This window comes from Petromyzon marinus, unplaced genomic scaffold (assembly GCF_048934315.1).
Source record: "Petromyzon marinus isolate PM22_M1 ecotype Great Lakes invasive population unplaced genomic scaffold, UKy_Petmar_22M1.pri1.0 PM_G_Scaffold_36, whole genome shotgun sequence".
Classification (NCBI taxonomy): domain Eukaryota; kingdom Metazoa; phylum Chordata; class Hyperoartia; order Petromyzontiformes; family Petromyzontidae; genus Petromyzon; species Petromyzon marinus.
Window position 1 is genome coordinate 1957501 of NW_027422939.1, and position 21379 is coordinate 1978879.

Sequence of the window (21379 nt, forward strand, 5' to 3'; positions counted from 1 at the left end):
TCACCCACTCACTCACCCACCCACCGACTCAACCACTCACTCACTCACTCACCCATTCACCCACCCACCCACCGACTCAACCACTCACTCACTCACTCACCCATTCACCCACCCACTCACTCACCCACTCACTCACTCACTCACCCATTCACCCACCCACCCACTCACCCACCCACTCACTCACTCACCCACTCACCCATTCACCCACTCACTCACTCACTCACCCACTCACCCACTCACCCATTCACCCACCCACCCACTCACCCACCCACCCACCCACTCACCCACCCACTCTCACCGTGCTGGTTGTGCCCCCCCTCGTCGAGACCTCCGCCTGCAGGTGGTACAGCACGTCACGCCGCTCCATCCTCCTCCTCCACCCACTCCTCATGGAGACCCCCACGAAGAGCTCCCACCACTCCGCCTCTCCCTCTTCGCGGTCGTCGTGGTGACCGTCAATGTCACGGTAATCGTCATCGTCGCGGTCATCGTCATCGTCGTGGTCATCATCGTCGCGGTCATCGTCATCGTGGTCACCGTCATCGTCGCGGTCATCGTCATCGTCGTGGTCATCGTCACCGCCGCGGTCACCGTCATCGTCGTGGTCATCGTCACCGCCGCGGCCTTCACTGTCACCGTCATCGTCATCCTCAACACGGCACTCCTCCTCGCCGCCAGCCTCGTCCACCGTCACTTTCTTGTGGAGCATCAAGGTGACCGTCGGAGCACTGAGCACAGCTGAGACAAAGACAAAGATCCCCCGTGTAGCCTTCGCAGACTGTAGGGGCAAGTGCTGTCAGCGAGCAGCACCTATGAAGGCCGGAACGGCACACGAGGGGGTGGGTGGCCAGCACCACGCCCGACCGCCTTTGTCGACCCAGTGGCGATGTTGACACACCGCACCGGGTACTCATTTCAGGCTGAGTCGACCTAGGGCAGCCCCAGGACCGGTTCAGACAATGGTCACCGGTGTTGGCCGTGAGCGGGAATCGAACCTGGGTCGCCAGGTTCACAGCGCAGCGTAGTGCTAACCGCTACACTACCGCTCCCCACACACACAGACACACACGCACAGACACACACGCACAGACACACAGACACACACACAGACAGACACACACACACAGACACACACACAGAGAGACACACACAGACACACACAGAGACACAAAGACAGTCACACACACAGTCACACACACAGACACACACGCACAGACACAGACACACACGCACAGACACACAGACACACACAGAGACACAAAGACAGTCACACACACAGACACACACACAGAGACACAAAGACAGTCACACACACAGTCACACACACAGACACACACACACAGACACACACCCACAGACACACCCACACAGACACACACACAGACAGACACACACACACACAGACACACACACAGAGAGACACACACACACAGACACACACACAGAGACACAAAGACAGTCACACACACAGTCACACACACAGACACACACACACGCACAGACACACACAGACACACATGCACAGACACACAGACACACACAGAGACACAAAGACAGTCACACACACAGTCACACACACAGACACACACAGAGACACACATAGCGACACAAAGACAGTCACACACAGAGCCACACACACACACACACAGACACACACCAGACACACACAAAGAGACACAAAGACAGTCACACACACAGTCACACACACAGACACACACGCACAGACACACAGACACACATGCACAGACACACAGACACACACACACACAGAGACACAATGACAGTCACACACGCAGTCACACACACAGACACACACACAGAGACACACACAGCGACACAAAGACAGTCACACACACAGTCACACACACAGACACAACAACAACAACCGCCATTCACCACTAAGTGGCGGTGACGTCACCACGACGCTTGTGCCAGGCTATGTGCACCCTGAGGCCACGTGAAGTGTCGAACGCCCGCTGGCAGGAGGTCACGGGGCAGACCCAGGTGCCACGGGTCGACTGACTGAGACGACTGGCTGATGCACCACCTGTGCCCCCTACTGTGCCAACCTGCTGTGCGTTAGCCACCCGGCGCTCCGCTTGTTGTTGTGAGCGTCGCTCCTCCGCCCTCCGTTGTTGTTGGAGGGCGACTACCTCCAACTGCCCAGTAGCGTCCTTCATGAGCCTCCTCCACAGAGGCCGATCTTGACACCGCCAGTCATCGGCAAGTCCACTCAGCTCCACGTCCTCCCGTACCACATCACTCCATCTCTTCTCTAGCCCGTGCCACGCCCGTTTAGCCCCCTCAATCCGGCCGAACAAAAGCTGTTTCGGCATGCGGTGGCTGGGCATGCGGGTTACATGACCCAGCCATCACAGCCTTGCCCGCCGGAGGAGCTCACCGATGGGACCTTGCCCAGATCTTTCAAGGATTTGTGAGCTCCTCACACAATCCAGTCTGGTTAAACCCAGGATGGATCGTAGGCAGGCCAGCCTAAATGTTTCTAACCGGCGAAGATGTTCCATTAGGGGGGTCCACAGACACACACACAGACACAAAGACAGTCACACACACAGTCACACACAGACACACACACACAGACACACACAGACACACAGACACACACTCACACACAGACACACACACACAGACACACACAGAGACACACACACAGACACAAAGACAGTCACATGCAGAAACACACACAGAGACACAGAGACACACACATAGACAGACACACACACAGACACACACACACAGGCACACACACAGACACAACAACAACAACCGCCATTCGCCACTAAGTGGCGGTGACGTCACCACGACGCTTGTGCCAGGCTATGTGCACCCTGAGGCCACGTGAAGTGTCGAACACCCGCTGGCAGGAGGTCACGGGGCAGACCCAGGTGCCACGGGTCGACTGACTGAGATGACTGGCTGATGCACCACCTGTGCCCCCTACTGTGCCAACCTGCTGTGCTTTAGCCACCCGGCGCTCCGCTCGTTGTTCTGAGCGTCGCTCCTCCGCCCTCCGCTGTTGTTGGAGGGCGACTACCTCCAACTGCCCAGTAGCATCCTTCACGAGCCTCCTCAACAGAGGCCGATCTTGACACCGCTGGTACCAGTCATCGGCAAGTCCACTCAGCTCCACGTCCTCCTGTACCACATCACTCCATCTCTTCTCTAGCCCGTGCCGCGCCCGCCCAGCCCCCTCAATCCGGCCGAACAAAAGCTGTTTCGGCATGCGGTGGCTAGGCATGCGGGCTACATGACCCAGCCATCGCAGCCTTCCCCGCCGGGGGAGCTCAGCGATGGGACCTTGCCCAGATCTTTCAAGGCTTTTTGAGCTCCTCACACAATCCAGTCTGGTTAAACCCAGGATGGATCGTAGGCAGGCCAGCCTAAATGTTTCCAACCGGCGAAGATGTTCCATTAGGGGGGTCCACGTTTCGCAAGCGTAGAGAAGGGAGGGAATGACCGTGGCCGAGAAAACCTGAAGCTTAGTGCGGAGCGACAGACCAGGTAGCTTCCGCACAGCGTTACGCAACTGATGAAAAGATATTGCCGCTCGACTGATTCGGAGTGAGACCTCTGCTGTTAAACTGGAGCCAGTCATAAGCACACTGCCCAGGTATGGGAAACTCTCCACTCTCTCCACAACTGCCCCATCACCGATTGGGAGTTGTGGGGGTGGAGTGTCCAATGGTACAAAATACCCAGGCAGGTGCTTAGTTTTGGTGGGGCTGATGGTAAGGCCCCACCTCTTAGTGGCACGCTCCAGTCTCAGCAGCAGCATCTCCAACTCCTCCTCCGAATGTGCAGCTATTACCAAATCATCAGCATACATAACGGGGTTGAGCAATAGGGAGCCATCCCTTGACCGCACCCGGGCGTCGATCAGCCTCCCATTATATCTGTACCATATGGAGATTCCCCCGGTACAGCTATTGAAGGCTTCACGAACTACGTGGTCAAAATAGATGTTAAATAATGTGGGAGCCAGAGGACATCCCTGTCGCACCCCAAGGTTAACAGGGAATGGCTCTGACTCCCGGCCACGTAGTTTTACCCGGGCCCGCTCACCATCATGAAGGTCCTTAATGATCGTGAGCAGAGGGTCAGGTACTCCAAAAGCACGAAGAACAACCCAGAGCCCAGGCCTACTGATGGTATAATAGGCCTTGACCAGGTCAATAAAGCAGAGATGTAGGTCTTGTTGGAATTCCCTACACCTCTGCTGTAGCTGACGGACAGAAAATATGGCATCTGTGCAGGACCGCCCCCTCCTGAAACCGCATTGGGGCTCCGCAAGCCTCTCCTCAGCGTGCCCGGCAAGGCGACGTTGAACAATCCCCGCCAGGACCTTTTCCGGCACACTGAGGAGTGAGATGCCCCTGCAGCTGCCACAGTCCGCACGGCCCCTCTTCTTAAAAAGGGGGACCACCAGGGCATCCTTCCAATCCTGCGGAACCCGTCCAGTGGTCCAGACTGTTGTTATGATGTCATATAGGGCAGTCTGTGCACAAACGCCGCCCTCCCTCAGCATTTCGCTTGGGAGATCATCTCTGCCCGCTGCCTTTCCTGGTCTCAGACTCCGGATCGCCTTCAGTACTTCCTCAACAGATGGCACCTCAGCCAGCCACTCACAGGGGATGACTTCTTCCAATATTTGAGGCACTGCAGCCTCAGCAGGGTCATCCTCACTTTGTGCCACGATGTTTTCCTGGCTGAGGGATTTTCCCTCCCCCAGGACCTCACAGAAATGCTCAGCAAATCTGTAAACCTGTTCCTGGGGGTCGGAGATGGGGTCACCGTTTTTTCCCCTAATGATGGTAATAGGTGTGGCGCTGCAGATTACTTTTTTGATGGAGTTAAATAGAGATTTGTGATCACGGGCCACTGAGGCAGACTCCATCTCCTCAGCAACCCGCGACCACCACCCAACCTTGCAGCGCCTCACGGCTCTCCGAACCTCCGAGCGAAGGCTGCGGTAAGCCTCCTCACTCTCTGACGTGGGATTCTGTAGCCGATGACAGTGGGCCTATCGCTTTTTCTCAACCATCCTGAACACCTCCTCTGTCAGCCAGGGTCTCTGGGGAGGTCTGGACCGCGTACCCAAAGCAGCCATTGCAGCTGCATGAGTCACAGTCCTAAACCTCGCCCATTTACCCTCGACATCAGGACTAGTCGGGGACGATGCCAATCCTAGCCGCAAGCGATAATGAAATTCTCGCTTGCAACTTTCAACAGATAACTGAGACCAGGCCACTTTAGGTTGGAATGGGGTCCTGGGTGTACACCCACCACCGGAGTGGAAGAATGGCAGGCGCATCTTACAGATGACTAGTCGATGGTCAGAGGGCAGATCAGCTCCACGGTAGGTCCTGGTGTCAAGGACATGGGCTCGCACCCGCTGGTCCGTCACTATGTAGTCTAGCAGATGTTCTTGCTTGGACCCGGCATGCATCCATGATGTTGTGTGGATGCGCCGATGCCGGAACAGCGTGTTGGTAATTACAAGCCCATGGGCTGCACAAAAATCTAGCAGCCTCCTACCGTTGTTATTGAGCTGATATGGCCCATGCCCTCCAATCACTCCAGACTAGGTGCCAGTATCATGACCAACTCGGGCATTGAAGTCACCCAACATGATGACTCTATCCCGAGGGGCCACTTTAGCCAGCACCTGTGACAGGAGGTCATAGAAGGCATCTGACTCATCGGCTTTGCCTGCATCCCTCCACGGATATTCATCTTCGGTGGGGGCATAAGTAACCACGACCACCATTCCTCGCCTCCGGTTGATGGGAAGGCGAGCCCAAAGTAGCCTGGGACTTACAGCTTCCCACACCTCACCGCCACGCTCCCACGCCCCCTTCATTCTTTTGTTCAAAAGAAGAGCCACACCCTGTTGTTTGGCAGTCTGCTGCCCCGAGTAGAGGACTGTCCACCCCTCATGGTGGCAGGAGCCAGAGCCGGTCCACCGGACCTCCTGAATGCCACACAGATCCAGGCGGTACCGGTCCAGCTCCCAACAGAGGAGTGGCAGCCTCTCCTCCGCAGTGAGCGTTCGAACATTCCACGTGGCCACCCGTAGTGGCTTTTCGTTGTTTCTGGAGGAGCCCCGAGGGTAGATATTCAATCTCCTGGCTCCGCCAATTGGGGTTTGGCCAGGAGACGTCATAGATGCCTGGCCCCCCGGGGCCTCCGGCACAAGCTTATTAGTTACATATTTCAGTTTAACTTGTGGTTTAGTGGTAATTAATTGAAGGTGGAGGGGTTACCAGCCCCTCGCACCCGTCCAGAGCCCCCGTTTAGCCCCTGTGGTGGACACATATGCCATGAGGGGAGGAGCCAATCAAAATTGGACCTCCCCCCACAGCACTGTCCACGACAGAGTTGCCCATCCGGCACCGCGAGGAGGTAGGGGGTTGTTTTGCCGGACTCATACACACAGACACACACAGACATACACACAGAGACACACACACACAGACACATACACATAGACACACAGAGAGAGAGACACACACACAGACACACACACACAGACACACACAGACACACACACAGTCACACACAGTCACACACAGACACACATAGACACACATACAGACACACACAGACACACAGACATACACAGAGACACACAGACATACACAGAGACACACATACACAGATACACTCATACACACAGAGACACACAGACATACACAGAGACACACAGACACACACAGAGACACAGAGAGAGAGAGAGACACACACACACAGACACATACACATAGACACACAGAGAGAGAGACACACACACAGACACACACACACAGACACACACAGACACACACACAGTCACACACAGTCACACACAGACACACATAGACACACATACAGACACACACAGACACACAGACATACACAGAGACACACAGACATACACAGAGACACACATACACAGATACACTCATACACACAGAGACACACAGACATACACAGAGACACACAGACACACACAGAGACACAGAGAGAGAGAGAGACACACACACACAGACATACACAGAGACACACACACACAGAGACACACAAAGAGAGAGAGAGACAGACAAGGCCACTCACTGGTCTTCAAGGGCAAGAGCTCAAGCACAACCCAGGGTGAGGAGAGCGGTGAGGACTGCGGCGATGGTGAAGATGAGATGGTGGATCTCACGCGGAGGTAATAGCGGTGGCCGGGAAGTCGCAGCGCTGAGGAGACATCGCACCGAGTCTCTGCGGTCACAGCGCAGACACTCCGCCAGCGGGCTTCTCCGTAGCTGTGCAGACGGAGACACGTGAGGGGTGGGTGGGTGGGTGGGTGAGTGCGTGGGTGAGTGGGTGGATGAGTGGATGAGTGGGTGAGTGGGTGAGTGAATGAGTGGGTGAGTGAGTGGGTGGGTGAGTGAGTGGGTGGGTGAGTGAGTGAGTGGGTGAATGAGTGGGTGAGTGAGTGGGTGAGTGAGTGAGTGAGTGGGTGAGTGAGTGGGTGGGTGAGTGAGTGAGTGAGTGGGTGAGTGAGTGGGTGGGTGGGTGGGTGAGTGAGTGAGTGAGTGGGTGGGTGAGTGGGTGGGTGGGTGAGTGGGTGGGTGGGTGGGTGAGTGAGTGGGTGGGTGGGTGAGTGAGTGAGTGGGTGAGTGAGTGAGTAAGTGGGCGAATGTGTGAGTGGATGAGTGTGTGAGTGGGTGAGTGAGTGGGTGAGTGAGTGGGTGGGTGAGTGAGTGGGTGGGTGGGTGGGTGAGTGAGTGAGTGAGTGGGTGAGTGAGTGAGTGGGTGGGTGGGTGGGTGAGTGAATGAGTGAGTGAGTGAGTGGGTGAGTGAGTGAGTGAGTGGGTGAGTGAGTGGGTGAGTGAGTCGGTGGGTGAGTGAGTGGGTGAGTGAATGAGTGAGTGGGTGAGTGAGTGGGTGGATGAGTGAGTGAGTGGGTGAGTGAGTGAGTGGGTGGGTGGGTGAGTGAGTGGGTGGATGAGTGAGTGAGTGAGTGGGTGAGTGAGTGAGTGAGTGGGTGGGTGGGTGGGTGAGTGGGTGAGTGAGTGAGTGGGTGAGTGAGTGGGTGAATGAGTGGGTGGGTGGGTGGGTGAGTGAGTGGGTGGATGAGTGAGTGAGTGAGTGGGTGAGTGAGTGGGTGAGTGAGTGAGTGAGTGGGTGGGTGGGTGGGTGAGTGAGTGGGTGAGTGAGTGAGTGGGTGAGTGAGTGGGTGAATGAGTGGGTGGGTGAGTGAGTGAGTGGGTGGGTGGGTGAGTGAGTGGGTGAGTGAGTGAGTGGATGAGTGAGTGGGTGGGTGAGTGGGTGAGTGAGTGAGTGTGGGGGTGAGTGAGTGAGCGAGCATCTCACAGTTTATACTCCACTCTGTAGGTAACGTTCAGGAGCTTTGAGCTGCTGGTAGTGTTGTAGAAGTCGATGGTTGAAGGCTGAACCAGTGGGGGAATATTCCCTGTGGTATCCCCTCCATCCTCCCAACACAGGGTTGACAGCAGGTCTCGAGACTGCACGCGAACATTCATTGGGGAAGGTGGAGCTGGGGATATGGGCAAACGGCACTCATTGTGACCTTACCACTGGACCACCACTCTCCCCACACCCTCACACAGTGCCAACAAGCCACTTTGCCCAGCTACAATCTGCGATCCCCAGGTCGCTCCTGACAAAGAGCTACAATATATATAAAAACATCTCAGTGGGCGCCTTAACTGGCTTAAATAAAATAAAAATAGTGAATAGTTTTTTTTTAAACAACACAGAGCCTCGTACCGGTTGCGGGAGGCCAACCGCTAGCGCCCGGCAGCAGCTGCAGCAGCAGCAGCAGCTGGGCTTGAAGCAGTCTCCAGCTGCCCATCGTGAACCTCCGTGGGACGTCGTCAGCGGGAGGAGACGGAGCAGTCGGGCAGAGCGCGGAGTGAAGTCCGCGCCCACTGCCCGAAGCGCGCGACCTCTGAACCGCTGACCTCTGACCTCTCCGGCAAGGACTTTCTCCCAAGGACATTGCTGGAGAGGGCGAGGTCGTTTTCTGTCTCAGGTCATGGTCAGGTGAATCCTGTGGTGGTGGTGGTGATGGTGGTGAGAGAAGAGGGAGGTAGAGAGAGAGACGTTACCGTGCACGTGGCTGTTGCCATCGTGATCAGCATCATCATCATCATCATCCATTACCCCGCTCGCGATGGTCCTGTCTCCGATTAGCACCCCTTGGCTACCAGGCACGGTGCAACATCAGTTCGGCATTCACGAGGAGCGCATGCATCCCGACCGCGGGCTGCCGCCACCAGCGGCGACCCGTGATGAAATAATTCCTCGACAAATCAAGTCGTCAGCCACGGCGGTAGAGAAAGGCCCAAGACCTGAGCGGGGTTATCGCCTGCCTCCGGGCGATGTACAGATGGGCAAGAAGCCGGCCTGCCGCACCGCCTGCTCACGACGATCAGCCGGTGCGTCTCTCCCCAGCGAACGCGCGACACGTGGGGGACGACATCTCGTGCTGCTGCTGCTGCTGCTCACTGCAGGCCCCCTGCTGAGTCGCGGCCAATTCGCAGCCTGCGTTGGTCGTACGGTTGCCCGAGGACACGGAGCGGATGACCGGGACGGATGAACAGGAACAGGAACGAATGGGACTAATGAACGAGATGGATGAACGAGACGAACAGGAACAGGAACGAATGGGACTAATGAACGAGACGGATGAACGGGACGAACAGGAACAGGAACGAATGGGACTAATGAACGAGATGGATGAACGAGACGAACAGGAACAGGAACGAATGGGACTAATGAACAAGACGGATGAACGGGACGAACAGGAACAGGAACGAATGGGACTAATGACCGGGAGGGATGAACGAGACGAACAGGAACAGGAACGAATGGGACTAATGACCGGGAGGGATGAACGAGACGAACAGGAACAGGAACGAATGTGACTAATGACCGGGAGGGATGAACGAGACGAACAGGAACAGGAACGAATGGGACTAATGACCGGGAGGGATGAACGAGACGAACAGGAACAGGAATGAATGGGACTAATGACCGGGAGGGATGAACGAGACGAACAGGAACAGGAACGAATGGGACTAATGAACGAGACAGATGAACGAGACGAACAGGAACAGGAACGAATGGGACTAATGACCGGGAGGGATGAACGAGACGAACAGGAACAGGAACGAATGGGACTAATGAACGAGATGGATGAACGAGACGAACAGGAACAGGAACGAATGGGACTAATGAACGAGATGGATGAATGAGACGAACGAACAGGAACAGGAACGAATGGGACTAATGAACAAGACGGATGAACGGGACGAACAGGAACAGGAACGAATGGGACTAATGACCGGGAGGGATGAACGAGACGAACAGGAACAGGAACGAATGGGACTAATGACCGGGAGGGATGAACGAGACGAACAGGAACAGGAACGAATGTGACTAATGACCGGGAGGGATGAACGAGACGAACAGGAACAGGAACGAATGGGACTAATGACCGGGAGGGATGAACGAGACGAACAGGAACAGGAATGAATGGGACTAATGACCGGGAGGGATGAACGAGACGAACAGGAACAGGAACGGGAACGAATGTGACTAATGACAGGGACGGATGAACGAGACGAACAGGAACAGGAGCGAATGGGACTAATGACCGGGAGGGATGAACGAGACGAACAGGAACAGGAATGAATGGGACTAATGAACGAGACGGATGAACGAGACGAACAGGAACAGGAACGAATGGGACTAATGAACAAGACGGATGAACGGGACGAACAGGAACAGGAACGAATGGGACTAATGAACGAGACGGATGAACGAGACGAACAGGAACACGAACGAATGGGACTAATGAACGAGACGGATGAACGGGACGAACAGGAACAGGAACGAATGGGACTAATGACCAAGAGGGATGAACGAGACGAACAGGAACAGGAGCGAATGGGACTAATGACCGGGAGGGATGAACGAGACGAACAGGAACAGGAACGAATGGGACTAATGAACAAGACGGATGAACGGGACGAACAGGAACAGGAACGAATGGGACTAATGAACGAGACGGATGAACGAGACGAACAGGAACACGAACGAATGGGACTAATGAACGAGACGGATGAACGGGACGAACAGGAACAGGAACGAATGGGACTAATGAACGAGACGGATGAACGAGACGAACAGGAACGAATGGGACTAATGACCGGGAGGGATGAACGAGACGAACAGGAACAGGAACGAATCGGACTAATGAACGAGACGGATGAACGAGACGAACAGGAACAGGAACGAATGGGACTAATGAACGAGACGGATGAACGGGACGAACAGGAACAGGAACGAATGGGACTAATGAACGAGACGGATGAACGCGACGAACAGGAACAGGAACGAATGGGACTAATGAACGAGACGGATGAACGGGACGAACAGGAACAGGAACGAATGTGACTAATGAACGAGACGGATGAACGAGACGAACAGGAACAGGAACGAATGGGACTAATGACCGGGAGGGATGAACGAGACGAACAGGAACAGGAACGAATGGGACTAATGACCGGGAGGGATGAACAGGAACAGGAACGCAGCTTTGGCGACAGGCTCCGCGACATCGCGAACGCGGTGGAGACCGCGAGCGGCGAGGGAGGACGCAGGAGGCGGAACAACGCCGCCATTGACACTCACAAATAAACGCACGGCGGCGGCGAGATTGCCGCGGTGCAAACACTACAACCCCGACCGCAACAACATCGTCAATAACAACGTCGTCAACAACAACATCGTCAACAACAACGTCAACAACATCGTCAACAACAACGTCAACAACAACATCGTCAACAACGTCGTCAACAACATCGTCGTCAACAACAACGTCGTCAACAACAACATCGTCAACAACAACGTCGTCAACAACATCGTCAACAACATCATCAACATCGTCAACAACATCGTCAACAACAACATCGTCAACAACAACATCGTCAACAACGTCAACAACATCATCGTCAACAACAACATCATCGTCAACAACATCGTCAACAACAATGTCGTCAACAACAACATCGTCAACAACAACAACGTCATCAACAACAACAACATCGTCAACAACAACATCAACAACAACGATGTCGTGAGCGGCCACAGAGAGTGGCGGCGGGGCGCTCGGAGCGAGCGGAATCCGAGCAGCGACAGCTGAAGGCGCCCCAAGTAGCTCAAGGAGTTGGGGGGTCGGGGGGGAGCCCGGATTGATGGCAAAGGTAGGAGCTGAATCAGACGTCAAAAATATACAGCAGCAGCAGCAGGCATCGTCAGGGTCTGGCGAGATAGTCAACATCTCATAGCCACCGTGAAGATGATGAGAGACACACACAGACTACAAATAAACAGCAGCAGCAGGCATCGTCAGGGTCTGGATAGAACCCACGACCTCCTGTAGACCATGCGAGGTGGTCAACATCTCATAGCCACCGTGATGATGAGAGAGACACACAGACTACAAATATACAGCAGCAGCAGGCATCGTCAGGGTCTGGATAGAACCCACGACCTCCTGTATACCAGCCGAGGTAGTTAACATCTCATAGCCACCGTGATGATGATGATGAAAGAGAGACACACAGACCACAAATATACAGCAGCATCAGGCATCGTCAGGGTCTGGATCGAGCCCACGACCTCCTGTATACCAGGCGAGGTAGTCAACATCTCATAGCCACCGTGATGATGATGAGAGACACAGACTACAAATATACAGCAGCAGCAGGCATCGTCAGGGTCTGGATCGAACCCACGACCTCCTGTATACCAGGCAAGGTAGTCAACATCTCCTAGCCACCGTGATGATGATGAGAGAGACAGACTACAAATATACAGTAGCAGGCATCGTCAGGGTCTGGATCGAACCCACGACCTCCTGAATACCAGGCGAGGTAGTCAACATCTCCTAGCCACCATGATGATGAGAGACACAGACTACAAATATACAGCAGCAGCAGGCATCGTCAGGGTCTGGATCGAACCCACGACCTCCTGTAGACCAGGCGAGGTAGTTAACATCTCATAGCCACCGTGATGATGATGAGAGACACAGACTACAAATATACAGCAGCAGCAAGCATCGTCAGGGTCTGGATAAAACTCACGACCTCCTGTATACCAGGCGAGGTAGTCAACATCTCATAGCCACCATGATGATGATGAGAGAGACACAGACTACAAATATACAGTAGCAGCAGCAGGCATCGTCAGGGTCTGGATCGAACCCACGACCTCCTGTACACCAGGCGAGGTAGTTAACATCTCATAGCCACCGTGCTGACAACAACCACAACAACCACAAGACAACTTTAGATTAAGGCCATCAGTCTAACTACAACAAACAGTGACGAGGTGGGAGCAAAAAACGCAGACGTTAGCTGAATGTGTGTCGGGGAGGGGGGTTTGGGAGAAAGTTAATGCGTTTATATTTAAACAAACTTTGTTGTAACAACTCCGCCACCACCGCCACCACCACCGCCGTGAACTTCACCGCAATGCTGAACTACATGCGACCTAAGGGACCGCGGTGATTTGCGGCTCAGCGTCAGTTGCTGGACAACACGCGACCCCAGGAAGTGCCCCCCCCCCCTCGAGGCTAAGGGACCGCGGTGATTTGCGGCTCAATGTCAGTTTCTGAGCTCCACGCGACCCCAGGAAGTGGCCGCCCCCCTCGAGGCTTGCCGCGACCTAAGGGACCGCGGTGATTTGCGGCTCAACTCGACTTGAGCGTGGACAATGAGAACCAAGCCAAAAAACGTAACTTGTATATAAATAAATATTGTTTACAAATATTAATATATATTTTTTTTATTGTCAACGATAGAATCTAGTATTGTCACGAGTGTGACGTACGTATAGCAAGTTTTACAGTAGTCGATACGACATTGGGGAAGTGTGTTAAAATTTTAGTCCTTGCCGGTAGAGGTCAGAGGTCGCTCCGTCTCACGCTGACGACGTCCCGCGGACGTTCACGATGGGCAGCTGGAGACTGCTTCAAGCCCAGCTGCTGCAGCTGCTTCAAGCCCAGCTGCTGCTGCTGAAGCTGCCGGGAGCGAGCGGTTGGCCTCCCGCAACCGGTAACGAGGCTCTTCACTATTTTTATTTTATTTAAACCAGTTAAGGCGCCCACTGAGATGTTTTTTGTTTAATATATATTGTAGCTCTCTGTTTGCACCTGGCACGCCGCATCCACACGCACGCACACGCACACACACAGACAAAGATCCCCCGTGTAGCCTGTAACAGACTGTAGGGGCAAGTGCTGTTAGCGAGCAGCACCTATGAAGGCCGGCACGGTACACGAGGGGGTGGGTGGCCAGCACCACGCCCGACCGCCTTTGTCTCCCTAGTGGCGATGTTTACACACCGCACCAGGTACTCATTTGAGGTTGAGTCGACCTAGGAGAGGCCCGGGACCGGTTCAGATAATCGTTACTGGTGTTGGCCGTGAGCGAGAATTGAACCCGGGTCGCCAGGTTCATAGCACAGCGTAGCGCTAACCGGTACACTACCGCTCCCCACTCATACACACGCACACGCGTGTGCACACACGCACGCACACGCACGTACACACACACACGTACACACACACGCACGTACACACACACGTACACACACACGCACACAAAGATCACCACCACCACGTGACGCCCTTTGACAGGCTGCCGTGGCGAGCGCCGTCCACGAGCAGCAGCAGCAGCAGCACCACGTGAAGGCCGCTACTGTGGTACACGTGGTGGGTGAGCAGCACCACGTGAAGGCCGCTACTGTGGTACACGTGGTGGGCGTGGGTGAGCGGGCAGCACCACGCCCGGCCGCCTTTGTCTCCCCCAGCGGCCGTGTTCGTACACTGCATCCAGCTACGAACTAAATGCCGAGTCGACCTAGGGGCAGGCACGGGTACCGGTCGAGGTTAATCGTTGCCGATTTTGGCCGCGAGCGAGAGAGATATTCGAGCTCGTCGTCACCGGGGGTTCACGGGGACACCTCGCGATGCCCCCCACAGCCTTCAACAGGCTGTGGGGGGCAAGTGCTCGTAGCGAGCGGCACGACGTGAAGGCCGCTACGGCGTACACGAGGGGGCGTGGGTGGAGCGGGCGGGCGGCACCACCACGCCCGGCCGCCTTTGTCTTCCCCAGTTGCCAGCGATGTTTTACTACTGCACACCGCACCGGTCAAACCAAAGGGTGGAGGCCCGTGACGGGTTTAAATAATAATCGCCGCTGCTGTTGGGCTCACGTAAGCACGAATTTAGTTTGGGGTTACCGGGTTCAAAGGTCGGCGTGCTAATCGCTTGCAGTCCACCACTGACCCCATACACTTTTTTATTGTGTGCACCTGGCACTCCGCATCCGTTACTCTATCTCGCTGCGGCTATCGGCAACTTAATCCGGGTGCATTTTTTTCTTCGATTTAAAGCTTTCGTGACTGCAAGGATTCATCATCTTCTTTGGTTCTTTCGGTAAAAGTCACCACGTAGAATGAGAATAAAATAATAAAATAACACAATAAAATTCTCACGACGTTTCGGCCACAACGCAAGCGGGCCGTCTTCAGGGTGAAAGGTACAGACCTGTTGGGACGACAGAGCTTCAATGAACGGTGTTAAGATTCGTAGCGACTTTTAAAGTGAGGCACCTTGACAAAGGGGTTTACATATCAAATAGCTGAGGGATTAGCTTGTGACTGGTCACAGGAATGGCAATGTTAAAGTCAAAACCTACACATCCACAGAGGCACCTAGTATAAATCAAACAGGAGAATTTAGCATTGAAATAGCTGAGTGATTAGCTTGTGACTGGTTATAGAAATAGCTATGTTAAAGTCAAAGCCTACACATCCACAGAGGCACCTAGTACAAATCAAACAGGAGAATTTAGCATTGAAAGAGCTGAGTGATTAGCTTGTGACTGGTCACAGGAATGGCTATGTTAAAGTCAAAACCTACACATCCACAGAGGCAAACTAATCCGGGTGCCTTTTCCATTCCGCCTTGCGGACTGGAAGATGTTCGGCGTGATTACGAAACGCACAAGCGCACAAACGCACGCCCGTACCACGCCGAGCTTGAGGTAACGGCTGTCAAAACCAAACAATTCAACTGCGCGTGCGCTCACCAAAAGTTATTATAAAATCGAACCGACGGGTTCCCAACAATTTTCCGGGGTTCATTGACGGCGTGGCGACTATGTGACATCGTCGTTGCCACGGTTCGCGTAATTGCCGACCGCGTTTCTGACGTGGCCGTCTGCGCCGTGCGTTCATAAGCCTCGGAGACTGCATTGATTGCAACCGGAACTAACGCCGTGCTAAGTACGAGCGCCTCAACGAATATTGGGAAATCGTCCCGTTGTGAAATTTGATGGCGTATCGCGAAAAAATATTTTGCGGCAATCCCAGTAACAACACCTTCAGTCGAAATTCGTTTAGGCTAAGCCTCGGCGCGTCCTGGGAAACCCCACAATTCTCTGCATGCCAGCTGTTTCTGTTGCAACAGCTGAATTGCCTGTGTCCACGACGGGTTTTATTTCACCCGAGTATTTACAGTGAGGGAAAAAAAAGTATTTGATCCCCTGCAGATTTTGTACGTTTGCCCACTGACAAAGAAATGATCAGTCTATAATTTTAATGGTCGGTTTTTTTGAATAGTGAGAGACAGAATAACAACAATAAAATCCGGAAAAACGCATGTCAAAAATGTTATAAATTGATTTTCATTTTTACTAGGGAAATGAGTATTTGACCCCTCTGCAAAACATGACTTAGTACTTGGTGGCAAAACCCTTGTTGGCAATCACAGAGGTCAGACGTTTCTTGTAGTTGGCCACCAGGTTTGCACACATCTCAGGAGGGATTTTGTCCCACTCCTCTTTGCAGATCTTCTCCAAGTCATTAAGGTTTCGAGGCTGACGTTTGGCAACTCGAACCTTCAGCTCCCTTCACAGATTTTCTATGGAATTAAGGTCTGGAAACTTCTTGAGCCACTCCTTTGTTGCCTTGGCCATGTGTTTTGGGTCATTGTCATGCTGGAATTCCCATCCACGACCCATTTTCAATGCCCTGGCTGAGGGAAGGAGGTTCTCACCCAAGATTTGACGGTACATGGCCCCGTCCATCGTCCCTTTGATGCGGTGAAGTTGTCCTGTCCCCTTAGCAGAAAAACACCCCCAAAGCATAATGTTTCCACATCCATGTTTGACAGTGGGGATGGTGTTCTTGGGGTCATAGGCAGCATTCCTCCTCCTCCAAACACGGCGAGTTGAGTTTATTCCAAAGAGCTCCATTTTGGTCTCATCTGACCACAACACTTTCACACAGTTGTCCTCTGAATCATTCAGATGTTCATTGGCAAACTTTCACACGGGCATGTATATGTGCTTTCTTGAGCAGGGGGACCTTGCGGGCGCTGCAGGATTTTAGTCCTTCACGGCGTAGTGTGTTACCAATTGTTTTCTTGGTGACTATGGTCCCAGCTGCCTTGAGATCATTGATGCCAGTTAAAAAGGGTAAAACCTATTACTATATCCTCCCGTGTAGTTCTGGGCTGAATCCTCACCGTTCTCATGATCATTGCAACTCCACGAGGTGAGATCTTGCACGGAGCCCCAGACCGAGGGAGATTGACAGTTCTTTTGTGTTTCTTCCATTTGCGAATAATCGCACCAACTGTTGTCACCTTCTCACCAAGTTGCTTGGCAATGGTCTTGTAGCCCATTCCAGCCTTGTGTAGGTCTACAATCTTGTCCCTGGCATCCTTGGAGAGCTCTTTGGTCTTGGCCATGGTGGAGAGTTTGGAATCTGATTGATTGATTGCTTCTGAGGACAGGTGTCTTTTATACAGGTAACAAGCTGAGATTAGGAGCACTCCCTTTAAGAGTGTGCTCCTAATCTCTGCTCGTTACCTGTATAAAAGACACCTGGGAGCCAGACATCTTTCTGATTGAGAGGGGGTCAAATACTTATTTCCCTCATTAAAATGCAAATCAATTTATAACATTTTTGACATGCGTTTTTCTGGATTTTGTTGTTATTCTGTCTCCCACTGTTCAAATAAACCTACCATTAAAATTATTGACTGATCATTTCTTTGTCAGTGGTCAAACGTACAAAATCAACAGGGGATCAAATGCTTTTTTTCCCTCACTGTAACCGACGTGCGACGATGAATCAGTCGATGTATGCCACACGCTAAGCTCCCGATGCACATGCCACATGTGCATGTTTAAGAAACGCGATCGTTCCCTGTGGACATTCGGCTTCATCAGGCTCTGCTGCGATGCAGACGGCACCCATGTTAACATACGCCCATCAGTACACGCATGCAAACGGTGGCGGGGTGTCAACTTCCTCGCCTGGTATACAGGAGGTCGTGGGTTCGATCCCAACCCTGAGGCTTGTATACTTGGAAGCTTGCACGTTAACCCTGTGGTCATGTGGAGTTCTCGCCGGGTCCTCCAGTTTCTCCCTCCGCGTGTAGAATCAACGTCACGCATTGCGAGTATTTGGACACTGCTGTGCATTTCCACATGATTAGAAACTTTCGTTGATCTGTCAATTGTGTGGCCAAGTTGCTTCGGCGAAAGAGTTTCGTGGCTCAGTGGGCCTTACCTGCTCAAATTCGGCTTCATCAGGCTCTGCTGCGATGCAGACGGCACCCATGTTAACATACGCCCATCAGTACACGCATGCAAACGGTGGCGGGGTGTCAACTTCCTCGCCTGGTATACAGGAGGTCGTGGGTTCGATCCCAACCCTGAGGCTTGTATACTTGGAAGCTTGCACGTTAACCCTGTGGTCATGTGGAGGTCTCGCCGGGTCCTCCAGTTTCTCCCTCCGCGTGTAGAATCAACGTCACGCATTGCGAGTATTTGGACACTGCTGTGCATTTCCACATGATAAGAAACTTTCGTTGATCTGTCAATTGTGTGGCCAAGTTGCTTCGGCGAAAGAGTTTCGTGGCTCAGTGGGCCTTACCTGCTCAAATATTAAAAAAAGTTTTAATTTTTTTATTTAAAGCTTTTGTGACTGCAGGGATTAATATTCTTGGTTCTTTCGGTAAAGTCACCACATAGAAGGGAAACAATAAAATAATAAAAATATAAAACAATAAACTTCTCACGACGTTTCGACTGCAACACAAGAAGCAATCATCATCAGGTGTGAAAACCACAGCAAGAAAATTTGAAAAAAGTGGCGGTTATTTTTTTTTCAAATTTTCTTGCTGTGGTTTTCACACCTGATGATGATTGCTTGTGTTGCAGTCGAAACGTCGTGAGAATGTAATTGTTTTAGATTTTTATTATTTAATTGTTTCCTTTCTACGTGGTAGTGACTTTACCGAAAGAACCAAGAATAAAAAAAACGTTTTCAGTTGATAGAATATCAACTTAGGGAGCAGCCGCGAATCCCTGACCCGACCGTTCGTTCATTCGTCTGTCCCTCGTTTTCCCTGGGCAGTCTTCCCGTGTCCGGGCAGCGTCCTCCTCGTTGGCGAGGCTTCGCACCTCCTGGAGGCGAAGCAGCAGGCCGGCTCGTGGTGCCGCGACCCGCTGCAGGCCACCGACAAGGTGTACGTCATGCCGTGGACGCCGTTCCGCACCGACAGACTCGTGGAGTACGCCTCCCTCCAGGACATCCTGGCCAGGCGACCGCTCACCAACTACAAGCTGCCGCACCGCGTCGATGGCACGGGCTTCGTGGTGTACGACGGAGCTGTGTTCTTCAACAGGGTCGGTGCCCGGCGCCGGGGGGGGGGAAGGGTTTCCGCGTGAGCACCAGTGGGATGATGGACGGCAGATGGCGGTAGGGGTGGTAGGGGCGGTAGGGGCGGTCGGGGCGCCCCGGTGGAGAGATGTTAACTACCTCGTTTAGAATCCACACGCTTTTAGAGTAATTGGCCGCTATTACTTTGCCACGTGAGAAGCCGCTTGGTTGAGCTGTCATTTTGTGTGGCCAGCTCGCTTCTGCAAAAGAGCTGTATGGCTTGGTGGACCTTGCCTGGTACGACAGAGCCGTGATGATAATGATGATGACGATAGGGGCCATAGGGGCAGCGCGGTGGAGAGATGTTCACTACCTCGCCTGGTATACAAGAGGCCGTGGGTGAAACCACTTGGCAATGTCGCCCCTTCCCCCTACTGGCAGCGTATACCCGTCTGTGAAATGGCGCCTTCATTCGTGATGGCCCCTGCGGTTCTCAGATTGGCGCGAATACCAAATGTGTTGAATTATTAATCGTGTTCATTACCCGAAGTATAGGACGGCGGTGGGGAGAGAGCTTTTGCCAGAGGGCCGGATAGAACTTTGATTTCTCTTTCCAGGTGGGGGCACCCACACATACGCTGACACTAAACTTTTATCAGGCTAGGGACTGTTGCAATGACTGGTGGAGAGATATTTTTATTATTTTATTGTTTCCCTTCTACGTGACTTTACCGAAAGAACCAAGAATATGGTGGAGAGATGTTTACGACCTCGCCTGGTATACATAAGCTCGTGGGTTCAATCCCGACCCTGACGCCTGCTGCTGTATATTTGGAGTTTGCGTGTTCTCCTCGTGGATTTTTCCTCTGGATCTTCCGTTTTTTTCCCTCCACGTTGAGAATCGACGTCACGCGTTAAGAGTATTTGGCTGCTGTACATTTCCACTCCGTTGAGCCATCATTTAGTGGCCAGGTCGCTTCTGAAAAAGAGCTATCCCGGCTCAGTGGTCCTGACCTGTAAGATAAAAATAGTTAATAGTTTTATAGTTTGTAGACTGAGCTCAGAACTCCAGTAAACATTGCAGTTGCTGAATGCATTAACTGGGGAGCGAGAGCCCTCCAGTTGTGAGCTGTATATACAACAACAACCGCCTTTCGCCACTAAGTGGCGGTGACGTCACCACGACGCTTGTGCCAGGCCATGTGCACCTTGAGGCCACGTGAAGTGTCGAATGCCCGCTGGCAGGAGGTCACGGGGCAGACCCAGGTGCCATGGGTCGACTGACTGAGATGACCGAGATAACCGGCTGATGCACCACCTGTGCCCCCTACTGTGCCAACTTGCTGTGTTTTAGCCACCCGGCGCTCCGCTCGTTGTTGTGAGCGTCGCTCCTCAACCCTCTGTTGTTGTTGGAGGGTGACTGCCTACAACTGCCCAGTAGCATCCTTCACAAGCCTCCTCCACAGAGGCCGATCTTGACACCGCTGGTACCAGTCATTGGCAAGTCCACTCAGCTCCACATCCTCCTGTACCACGTCACTCCATCTCTTCTCTAGCCCGTGCCGCGCCCGTTTAGCCACCTCGATCCGGCCGAACAAAAGCGATTTGGGCATGC

At 53.2% G+C, this 21379-nt stretch overlaps 1 protein-coding gene across 2 annotated transcripts in view; it reads right to left on the minus strand.

The window, feature by feature from the left end:
- The window catches only part of LOC142915887 (uncharacterized), a 20929-nt gene extending 7331 nt beyond the window's left edge, over window positions 1-13598 (minus strand). For both annotated transcript variants that reach the window (XM_076061525.1, XM_076061526.1), the window contains exons 1-5: window positions 13501-13598; window positions 8779-9061; window positions 8362-8545; window positions 7114-7307; window positions 299-738 (exon numbers count right to left, since the gene is read on the minus strand). In XM_076061525.1, the coding sequence (XP_075917640.1) occupies window positions 299-738; window positions 7114-7307; window positions 8362-8545; window positions 8779-9010 (1050 nt within the window). In that variant the 5' untranslated portion in view covers window positions 9011-9061; window positions 13501-13598. The remainder of the gene's footprint in view (window positions 1-298; window positions 739-7113; window positions 7308-8361; window positions 8546-8778; window positions 9062-13500) is intronic.
- Between the last annotated feature and the right edge of the window lie 7781 nt (window positions 13599-21379).